This window comes from Phoca vitulina, unplaced genomic scaffold, assembly GCF_004348235.1.
Source record: "Phoca vitulina isolate PV1807 unplaced genomic scaffold, GSC_HSeal_1.0 scaffold10, whole genome shotgun sequence".
Taxonomy (NCBI): domain Eukaryota; kingdom Metazoa; phylum Chordata; class Mammalia; order Carnivora; family Phocidae; genus Phoca; species Phoca vitulina.
The window spans coordinates 20496891-20508927 of NW_022589713.1; the positions used below are offsets into that span (position 1 = coordinate 20496891).

The 12037-nt window shown below is 35.2% G+C and overlaps 1 protein-coding gene across 1 annotated transcript in view; it reads left to right on the top strand.

The window, feature by feature from the left end:
• Positions 1-12037, top strand: part of STAG1 (stromal antigen 1) — a 423306-nt gene that overhangs the window by 368331 nt on the left and 42938 nt on the right. Inside the window, exons 23-25 of the mRNA XM_032408640.1 lie at positions 5612-5704; positions 7679-7853; positions 10371-10510. Of these exons, the coding sequence (XP_032264531.1) occupies positions 5612-5704; positions 7679-7853; positions 10371-10510 (408 nt within the window). The remainder of the gene's footprint in view (positions 1-5611; positions 5705-7678; positions 7854-10370; positions 10511-12037) is intronic.

The following is a 12037-nucleotide window of genomic DNA, read 5'->3' on the forward strand; positions in this document are numbered from 1 at the left end:
ATTATAGTCATATTGAGATACTTGGTTCTTAAGGGGCGGTTCTTAAGGGGCAGTCTACATTTAAGATCTGTTTTTCTTCTCAAGAGGTTAGAGTAAGTCAGCTTTGAGCCTTTGTGCCTTTGAGAAAACGTCTTTCAGATATGGCTTATATGATAAATTCACCATCTTAATTATGCCAGCCTTATTCAGGGTTTTTCATTGTTGAGATTTTGCCAACCAGGTGTAAAACATCTTAATTCCTTGAAGTTCTTGGTTTCAGGAGGAAAAACAAAAACAGAAGAAGCAAAAAACTTTGGCCAGGGTAGTGAAACACTTCCAAAACGGATACAAAAGAATCTAACCCAAAGATATTATAACTTAAATCTCAGGAAAATCTTATCACCTGACCCATTTGAATTCCTTTCCATAGCTACTTGGGAAAAGTGTTCATGATGCCAAGCTGCTTTCTGAAAAGAAGAGAAAACACTGGTTTCATTTAGGAAAAAGCATTTGAAAAGAAGTACCATATAGTTAGTTCATATATAGCTTATACTGGCCTAAGAGAGAGTAGTAGATTACTCTTCTTTTCGCTCTGTGTCTTTAGTTCTCACCTCTGTAATTCAGGTACTGTGGCTAGAAAGGGGATTTATAAGTAAAATAAGTGTCCAGAGCTATAGAGGTACTCCCTAAACATTCTAGTTTCTTAAAATTGCAGTCTAGATAATCAGCATATCTTGTTCTTGGCTTGTTTTTCAGTTTCAGTGTCCATTGGGTTCACTAGCTTTTTTGTTCATATATATATATTATATATTATATATATATATATATATAATATATAATATATATATTTAATTTGAGTTTCAAATTTCTTATCTCCATAATGTCTATTTCCTCAACATACTAATTTTCTCACTTTAGAGAAAAGATCATTATAGCAAAATGGTTAAGCTGCATTTAACATCTCTGTGCCTATTTCTTCGTATGTAAAATGGGGGAGTGATAATAATATCAGTACCCATCACAGTTATGAGGATTAGTTGAGTTAATTCACGAAAAGCTTAGAGTAGTGCCTGGTACACGGTAAGTGCCAGTAAATGTTAACTTTATTATTATTGAATTCTAGCCCAGAAAAAAGCTACATATAAAAATGTTCCTATTTATTCAATGTAAGTTAAGCATATTTAATTTTTTTCATAATGACTACAGCTATTACAGTAGGAAAGAAAGTTTTTCATTCCAGAATATATGGAATGTAACAACTTTCCTCAAATTTTAAAACAGCCAATGGTTTATATTTTAAGAGTTCAAGTAAATGTGCTAACTTTAGTGGTTTAAACTAAGTTCTTATTATTGGCCCTATTTAAAATGTTTTTATATTTCTTTTTCTTACTTTTTTTTATCCTTTTGAATATCATCTATTATTGTTTTTCAAAGGACATTAAGAACAAAGCCCACTCTATGAAACTTACCTTAACTGGAGTTTTAAACTGGCAAACCCTGAACCTCTTTTAAAATTTTGATTTAACATCCGGAAAATTTCTAAAGATATTTACTACCATGTATCCCAATAGTGGCTGCCTGCCTTAACTTGAGCACAATCACAGTCTTGGGAATTATTCTATTTAAATCAAATGAAATATAGTAAGATGCCCACATAATAAAGTGGGAAATTGTAGAGTGAATAACAGTACTATATTCTGAAATCCACAAGAACCTAAATTCTATTCCCAGCTGTTTAAAGGGATTTGCCATATAAGATTAGTTAAAATATACAGTATCTCTGCACTTTTACCTAAACCTGTTGGTATTTATTTCTTCTAATGGAATCTAATTGACTACAATAAAATTAACTTTCTTGAGCACTCAATATTTAAGTTGCATCCAAATCTAGTCCAAACTTCACTGCTAAAGGCCTTTAGCTTCCATTTTCTTGGTTGCTTCCCATTTCCAGTTTCTTCTTAAAATAGTTCTGATTAGTCATCGGTAGGTTGCTTACTTAGTTGTGATGTTAAATTTACAACTCTTCAAATGAATTGACAAGTTGTCATTTTACATAGACATATCTGCTTTATGATTGACCTTTAAAGGAATACTTTGCCTCCAACTCCAAAGATAGCTGATTCCCTAGACTGCTTCTTTGCACACTAACCAAGAAATTTAAGGAAATAAAGGAGCATTAATACCTCCTAGCATCATTTTTTAAAAACTCTGTTCATAGTTTGATAAAATGAACACATGACACATTTGACCCTAGGATTGTAGTATCATCTGTATTATTTATACCTGCATTTCATTCGGTAAATATTTATTAAACACCTGCCATGTGCCAAACACTATTCTAGGTACTAGCAAGGGAACAGTGAACATTAATCCTTTGAATACTAGGAGGTTTACCAGTTAGCACCTATCTGTTCTCATCTGACTGCCTAGGATTTAATTCCACAGAATCACAGAATGCCATAGAACCTCATAGTTCAGATTCAGTTACAGATTTTTAAACTCTGTAATCCTGAGACATAAAATAAGTTTTCTAACGTCACATAGCTAGTCAGTAGCCTGGCTTGCTTTTTGTTTTTCTTTCAGTTATTCATTCAGAAAACATTCTCAAAATTTTTCTATTAAAAAGATCAACAGGGGCGCCTGGATAGGCTCAGTGGGTTAAGCGTCTGCCTTCACTCAGGTCATGATCCCGGGGTCCTGTGATCAGGTGGCATCTTGCTCTCTGCTCGGTGGGGAGTCTGTTTCTCCTTCTCCCTCTGCCTGCCTCCCAGCTCATGTTCACTCTCTCTTGCTCTCTCTCTTGCTCTCTCTCTATCTCAGATAAATAAATAAAATCTTAAAAAAAAAAAAGTATCAACAAGACCCCCCCAAAAAAATCCTCCATCAATCCCACAAGACCTCTCTAGCAGCCATCTTATTTTTTTGACTCTTGACAAACTTTTTTGAAAGAGTTGCCTTCTTCTTTTTCTTCCTTTGAACGACTGCAGTCTGACTTCAGCTCTTTTATTCCATTAAAAGTGTTCTCCCAAGGTCACTCACAACCTTATTGCTTCATATGAGATACTTTCTATTTTTTTTTCTACTTTTTTTTTTAGTTTGTCTTTTCTCTTGTGGCATTTGTCAATTGTTAAATTATTACAACCATTTTTTAATTTTTTTTCCTCAACATTTTTTAATGTTTTCTTTCCAGAAGATGCCATATTCTTCTGGTTTTCCTACTCAGACCATTTCTTAGATTTCTTGATATGCTCTTCTTTCTTAGCCATCCGTTATATATTGGTGTTCCCCAAGATACTTTGTCCCCCTTCTCTGCATATCCTCCTTGAGTAATCTCATTTACTTGCATCTCTTCTATTGCCATCTAAATGCCGAGGGCTCCCAGATATTTATTCTTGCTCAAATTCTTTCCCATGGGCTTTGAACTCCTATATTGAACTGCCTACTAAACATCTCCAGTAGGATATTTTTCAGGAATCTCAGATCATCATCTCCAAAATTGAACTGTTATGTTAGCATTTTTTTGTGTGTTAACTATTTCAGTGATTTACACCGTCATGCACCTAGTAGGTGACTACCTAAAAATTTAGGATTAATCAACAGCCCCCATTCTGATTAGTTCGTAAATTCTGTGCTGCTGCTTTAATTTCTCTTCAGTCTATTCACATCTTTATTGCCAACATTTTATTTTCAGGCCCTCATTCTAAATTATTCCCATGGCCTTTGTTTTCCTTCTGTAAGGAAACAGAATAATGAGTAAGAGCATGGACTTTAGAGTCAGAAGAGTCAGATAACCCCATATTTGGATCCGTACTCTATCACTCAGAATGTATGGGTGTTCTGAAGTTCAGTTTCCTCATCTGTAGAAAAGGAATATTAACACTTACTTCATACAGTGATTGTGAAATTTAAATTTATGGCCCATAGAACACAGTACTGGGTATATAATAAGCATTCAGCAGAAGATTGTATTTACCATTAACTAGCCTCCCTATTCCACATCATTCTCCATCTGCTTAGAATATGATTCTTGAAAACAAAATTTTAGCACTCTCCTGATAAATATGCTTCTACAGTAGTTCTTTATTTCCATTAGGATAATATCCAGATGATTTAACACGGAATTTTAAATGATCTTCCATTTAAATGGAAATGGATCCTGTTTTCCTCTTCAGCTTTCTCTCTTGCTCTCTCCTCCCTATTTGTGCCCCAGCTACAATAAATTAACAGCCTCTCAAAAGCACGTTCAGGCTTTTCAACATTTTGTGCCCTCTGGGATACCTTTTCCTATAGCTAGATAATTTTTAGTTGTTGTTCAAAACTCAGCTTATATGTTATCTTCTTTGGAAACCCTTTTGTAACTACTTTTGACTCTGGATTAGGCTTTCCAACATAGTGCTCCTTACATTCTATTGCAGCTGCCTGTTCTCGTGTCTGTTTCCCCTAATGTATAATGAATCTTTGAAATTAGAGAGGGTCAAAGAACGTTGAGTTTTGGTTATTGGATGTTCATCTGCAGGAACAATAAAAGTTTTCGAGACTGTTCTTTTTACTGTTCTGTACAAAGAGCTTATTCTTTCTTCCAAATACTACATTCATGTTAGCAAAAGGAAATGTGTATAATTTTTTAAATTTATTTTTATTTGGGATGTGAAGATCCCAAAAAGGAATAAGTACTGTTACCTGTACAAAAAAAAGTAGCTTCAAGAACTTTAGTTTAATAGAGTACTTTCTAAAAGTGATTTCTACATCATCAGCCTTTGCTAATTTAATAACTCTTCCTTACTATTTTAAATATCGATGTAATACTGAATTATCTTCATGTGTCTGTCTCATTAGTGAGAATCTGATATCAGACAGTCCTGGTTTCAAACCCCTGCTAACAATGACTACTTCTAATCGATATAAATATTAAATTATGTGGCAATACACCCTCAAACCAGTGTCTGACACATTTAGGTGCTTGATAAATTTAAATTTTCTTTTATACTTTTCAAATGTTTCAAATTGAATGTTACATGACCATCAAGTTAAATCCTGTTCACTCATTCAATTTTAAATTAAAGACCATCCTATTATGAAGGTCCCTCCAGCTCAGCTTTCTCTGCTACAGTTAGAGTTAATACAAAAAAATTTGAACACTTAATTACTCTGATTGGTCTAATTCCCTGCTAGGATGTTAACTCTTTGAGGGCATGGACACAGTCTTAAAATTATTTTTCTTCCCTTGACATTTTGTAGAGTACTGAGAATATGGGAGAAATTCAGGACATACTTGTTGCTTAATTGATTTTTTTCAGTGTGCTGCTGTGCTCCCTCACCTTATTACCAACTAGCATTTATTTAGGGAGATTAATAATTTTAATATCAACCCAAGTAAACCATATTTATGGAGGAAATCATACTGAGCATTCCATAGCTAAATAGAATTGAGTGTTTGGGATTACCAGTTTTGCTGCCCTTTCCATTAGGATAACTAGGAAATAAATATACAATTTGGTTCCTAAAAATAAGTTTGGTTTTATGAATTTCCTTAACAATAAACCAATTGGCTATTTTCCATTTATTTTTTTCTTTTGGATTAGTTTTCTAGGATATTGTAATTCATGTTTACAAATTTGAATGTGTCTTACAGGAGGATTTGTTGGTATTGAGGAAAACAGTGAAATCCTTTCTGGCTGTTTGCCAACAGTGCCTATCTAATGTTAATACTCCAGTGAAGGAACAGGTAAGAAATTATCAGTTAAGAGCTCTCAGTAAAAAAATTACTAAATACACTGAAGAACAATAAGAAGAGGTAATTTTTTATGGCAGTTCTTAGCATACAGATCTATCCCTAACATTTATGGAACCTGGGACAAGAGTATGGATGTCTGAATATTTAACTTAAAAAAGCGAGTTAACTAACTTGTTATAGGTCTTTTTACCTAGACAAACACGCTGTCATGATGACCTGGTTCCATAATTCCTGATTCCTAAGAATTCTGTCCTAAAACTGGGAAGGTTGGGGAGCTGGCCTGTGGTCCACCCTCTTCTCATCACACCAGGAAGAACTTCTCACACACACATAAACACTCCAGCCCACATGTCCAAACTCTGTCAACATTATTGTCTTAAACATCCGCCCTGGGACCTAGGAATATGCACACAGGTGATACAGTATGCCTAGGGAAGAGACCTGTGCAGCCTTTGGTAGCAGAATCAGGTCTCTTAGGGCAAGGAATCCCTGAGTCCCTGCATAGTCCCTGAAAGTAGGGGTGCAGGTGGGTATATCGCATTGGTTCAACAGACTCCTCACTCCTTGGGTAGGGGCAGCATAGCCCAAGGCAATACCATTTCCATGAGGTGATTTTGTAAACTGTTTAATTATATTATTCTATTGGGAAGTACTTTTAGATCAGGTACTATTATATAAAACAGGATACTTTTTTCCATACTGTTTTGTTTTTTTTTATCATAATGTTGGGCTAGAAAATACCTAGTCTAGTTAAAGAGTACTGTAGTACTTACCCTTTGCTATCTCTTCTTACAAGTAGGTTATCACAGTTGTCTATTAAAGTTATCAGCATCTAACTTAAAGTGGGAACAGAGATGGTCTTCCCTAAACCTTATTCTCTAAACCTTCTGAACCCTATCAGTGCTATCTAAAAGTACCTGGCTCAGGACATTTAAACCAAAAATTCATTGTTTCTATGTCATCACTGGTGATAATCTAAAACTATGGCCTGAATAAAAAATAGATATATTTCCCCCTGGATTCTCTTAGATATATTTCCCCCTGGATTCTCTTTATCCTCCCCTTTTCAAGTGGCTCTTTCTAAATATATTTATGTAGTTCATGATTGTGTAGTCAGAGAATGAACTGCCATGATCCTTGCTGGAGGTAGACAGCCAAGTATATAGCCATCTCCAAATACATACCAAAATTATGTTTTCCCATAGAAATCAATATTTAGAAGGGGGTAAGTGAATTGTTTTGAGTTATGAGAGCCCTCAGTTATCCCACAGCAAAATCATTCAGTTACAGTAAACTGTTGACACGGGCTTATTTCATAGATCCATTAAATAGGGCAAATTTGACAACAATAACTATAATACTTTCTCTTTAGGGAAATGTATTGAAAGTTCCCGTGATTAAATTTGTTGGCAAGCTTTCAGATACTGATTTTTATGTGAATGGTCTTAAATTCAATTTTAAATCTATTGTTAGAGATTTTTTTTTTGCATTAGATTTTTTAAAGAAGAATCCTAAATAATAGCTTTAAGGTTTAGAGTATTGCATTGTAATTTGTTGGATAATACAGTTTACCTTAAGATTTATGCTTCTGCATTTAGTTAAGCAGTATATAATTGATTTCTAACCTCTGTCATAATTTATTACATTAATTTCATATTTCCAGAATTGGCCTTAAGTCATTTTTTTAAGTTCAAGTCAAAATCTCTTAGTCAATTGTTTTGAATTAACACAGCCAAGTAAAAGAAATAGATTATATTTAGGGGGGGAAAGTCTTAAATGGAACTAGTATTTAATGAGAAAAAGTAATTTCATTAAGTTTGGAAATTAAAACTAAATAGTTGAAATTTAAATACTCAATTTGTGTTATGGTATTGTTATTGGAGTGCATTTAATTTAGTATGTTTTCATTAACATTGATCTGTAGTTGTAGTTATATATTACTGATGAATTCCCTTTGCATTGCAGGCATTCATGTTACTCTGTGATCTTCTGATGATATTTAGCCATCAATTAATGACAGGTGGCAGGGAAGGCCTTCAGCCTTTGGTGTTTAATCCAGATACTGGACTCCAATCTGAACTCCTCAGTTTTGTGATGGATCATGTTTTCATTGACCAAGATGAGGAGAACCAGAGCATGGGTATTTGTGGCTATTATTTTGTCAATGTTGATCTTCTTTATTTTTTTTTTAAAGATTTTATTTATTTATTTGAGAGGGAGAGAGAGACAGCATGAGTGGGGGTGGGGGGTGTAGAAGGAGAGATAGATAAGCAGGCTCCCAGATGAGCTGAGAGTCCAACACAGGGCTTAGTCCCAGGACCCTGGGATCATGACCTGAGCTGAAGGCAGACGCTTAACTGACTGAGCCACCCAGGTGCCCCAATGTTGATCTTTTCTTTCTTTCTTTCTTTCTTTTTTTTTTTTTTTTTTTTACCAACCCCAAAAGATATTATGAAATAATTCAAATTCAGTCCTAAAAAGTAGTAGAATTTTTAAAAAAGAGTCATGGGGTGCCTGGATTGCTCAGTTGGTTAGGTGTCTGACTCTTGATTTTGGCCCAGGTCATGATCCCAGGGTCGTGAGATCGAACAGCGCATCAGGCTCCATGCTAGGCAAGGAGCCTGCTTAAGATTCTCTCTCTCCCCCTCTGCCCCTCCCCTCACTCTCACATGCTCTCTTTCTCTCTTTCTCTCTCTCTCAAAATACAAATAAAGTTAATATATTCAGGTAGTTCAGAAACCAACAAGAATAAAAATGTACACAGTGAAATCTCCCTCCTTTAGAATAGTACCTTAGAGGTCTTTCCCTATCACTACATATAGAGCTTTATTCTTTTTCAACAGATACGAAGTATTTCATTGTTTATAGCATATTTTATGTTATCCATCTCCTATTAATTGATGTTGGCTCATTTCCAATCTTCTATTGTATATTATGCTATAATGGATAATTGTGTACATTTGTCATTTCCCACATGTGTAAAATATATATGTAGGATAGATGTGTTTCTAATTGAACTGTGTCCAGGTTCACAATTTCTCTAAAGGAAAGCCCCTAAAGGGTCCTGGGATTGAGCCCTGTGTCAGGCTCCCTGCTTTTACAAAAGCGTAAGCTTTTCCCTCTTCTCCTCACTTGTGCTCTCTCTCGCTATCTCTGTCACTCTTATCTTTGTCTCTCTCTCTCAAATAAATAAATAAAATCTTAAAAAAAAAACCTCACCAGTCAAAATTGTGCTCAACCTGCATAATGATAATGTGCAGCATAATTAGACCAATATAAATAATTATAATAAGTATTGGATAGGTTATATATGAAATAGATGATTTAAGGTCTGTAGCATATCTGATCCGTGGATCTATTTGGTGCTATTAGAGTGTTTTTTACTTAACAGAACATTTTAGAAAATACTAAATTGTAAAACAAAGTCTCTATTTAGAGTCCATTTTAATCCCAGGAGATAAAATTTACTTATTACTTATCTTAAGCAAAAAGATTTCCAACTTCTCAAAGCAGTGGTGCTTCACAGCAAGACCAATTAGTAGAAAGGAAAGAGAGAAGTTGAGTAAGTTCTTTCATTTTTTGTATATATATAATACACACATAGGCAGGCCAAGACATGAGAGAGTCAGTACAGAGCCTAAAACAAATGTGTCAACATCTGGAGCCTTGTGAAGAAATTTTTTGTAGGATTAAAAAAAGACAAGCCACTGGGGCCTGAGAATTAAAAAACTGAGAAAGAAATATTACTCGTTTTGTAAGTATTTAGTAGCAAGCTTTGTTTAAAAAATTGTATATGTATAGAGGCGCCTGGGTGACTCAGTCAGTTAAGCGTCTGACTCTTGATTTCAGCTTAGGTTAGGTCTTGATCCCTAGATCGTGAGTTAAAGCCCCATGTTGGGCTCCACACTGGGTGTGGAGCCTACATTTAAAAAAAGAAAATGTAGGGGCGCCTGGGTGGCTCAGTCGTTAAGCGTCTGCCTTCGGCTCAGGTCATGATCCCAGGCTCCCTGCTCCACGGGAAGCCTGCTTCTCCCTCTCCCACTCCCCCTGCTTGTGTTCCCTCTCTCACTGTGTCTCTGTCTGTCAAATAAATAAGTGAAATCTTTAAAGAAAAAAAAGAAAATGTATATGAGCATAAATGGTTTGCAAAATATATTTCATGCTGATAATGTAACCATGTTTAAGACAAGCACTGAAACCTAACATCTCCATATATTTCCATTACTCCCCACATATTTCTTTCTAAAAGAAAACTTTTCCCTATGTCTTTAAAATTTCCAGAAATTTCTTCTCTGTTGAAATATAGCTAATAGCATGTAAAGAATATTGAAATGAGAAGAGATGGCATTTTTAAGGTAAACAGACAAGAGTATTATTATGATAAAAATACCAGAAAAAATTTATGTATGGTTTGCTTATCTTAATCTTTGCTATGACAGTTTCCTAGAAGATAGGAACCTTGGTAACTACTAAACATTTAATAAGCATATAACTAAATATAGCACCCTAAAATAATCAGTGTAACTAACAGTTTTACTTAAAACTGAATTGTACTATTTGTAAAGTTATAAGTTGGTGTTTGATTATACAGATTGTCTACATTGTTTTACCTTGGATAAAGGGCCAAAGTTCATAACCAATTTATTTTCTGTGGTAGAGGGTGATGAAGAAGATGAAGCTAATAAAATTGAGGCCTTACATAAAAGAAGGAATCTACTTGCTGCCTTCAGCAAACTTATCATTTATGATATTGTTGACATGCATGCAGCTGCAGACATCTTTAAACACTACATGAAGGTATAGTTTCATAGTCTTATTTTTTTCCTTCCATCTAAGTGGCAGAGCAATTTGCACTTAAAAATGAAAAGATAACAGGGGCGCCTGGGTGGCTCAGTTGGTTAAGCAACTGCCTTCGGCTCAGGTCATGATTCTGGAGTCCCGGGATCGAGTCCCACATCGGGCTCCCTGCTCAGCAGGGGGTCTGCTTCTCCCTCTGACCCTTCCCCTCTCATGCTCTCTGTCTCCCATTCTCTCTCTCAGATAAATAAATAAAAAAAAATCTAAAAAAAAAAAAAAAAAAAAAGAAAACAGAAGCTAAATTGCCAGGTAACCATATATTGTTCATGATTTTCTGATATATTTAAGGTTTCTCTCTTTTATAGAAGTATAAACTTTTCTCAATCTATACCATTATATCAACCCCATAAAGTAGGAGATCCTCACATTTATTGAAAGAACACCTTATTTTCATGAGATATATAGACTCTCTTGATCAACATGGAAGAAACCTAATCTCTCTTATGACATCTCTTTAAGACATTTTTGTAAGTATGCGTACTATGTACCATGCCACCTGCCAGGCACTAAAGTTACAAATATTTTTTAAAATCCTGCTCTAGGGGCACCTGGGTGGTGCAGTCGGTTAAGTGTCCAAATCTTAGTTTCGGCTCAGGTCATGATCTCTTGGGTCCTGGGGTTGAGCCCCGTGCTTGGCAGGGAATCTGCTTGAAAATTCTCTCCCTCTGCCCCTCCCCCTACTTGTGAGCTCTCTCTCTCAAATAAATAAATCTTTAATAATAAAGTAAAATTCTTGCTCTAAAGTAGTCTAAAGCTGAAGACTGTCAACATTTAGACAATTGCATTATATAGTATAATAGAGGTATGTATAGGGGTTTCTGGAAATATATGAAACAGACACCCAACTCTAAAGAAATATGAGGGTTAATGGAAACTTCTTAGTAGTGACTTCTGAACTAAGTCTAAGATGATAAACATAAATTAGTAAGCAAAGAAGTAGCAGGAGGACTTGGGGTAGATTGAACTTCATGTACAAAGACACAAAAGAATGTGAATTATTTGGGGGAAATGCAGGTCATTTGATGTAGCAACATAGATTGCTTATGAGAAGGGAGCCAGAGGTAAGATTTTAAAAAGTGTCACTAGTAACCAAATGCTATGTGAGAAGCCTGGATTTTTTTCCTGAGGGAGGTAAGGAGATATTGAAGGGTTTTAAACCATTCTTTATATGGCAGGATTTTGATAGGTACTCACCTTTCTGGCTGTTTGCTCTGCTTTCCTTAAGCTCCATTTTGTTTCTGACGCTCAGAAGTCTTTATGATAGGCACACTTCTCAGTTTATGTATTTTTGCCTTGTTCTGTCACAGATAGTGTTTTGTTTTGCCCATGTTCAGAATATTGTGTGTGCCATTGATCCATTTGTGTCTTTATCCATGTTTAGTTATGGTCCAATTCTAGCTATGACATAGTAACTAATTCATCATATTTTGCTGAACAACTGCAGTGTGAGCACTGTGCTGATAGAGA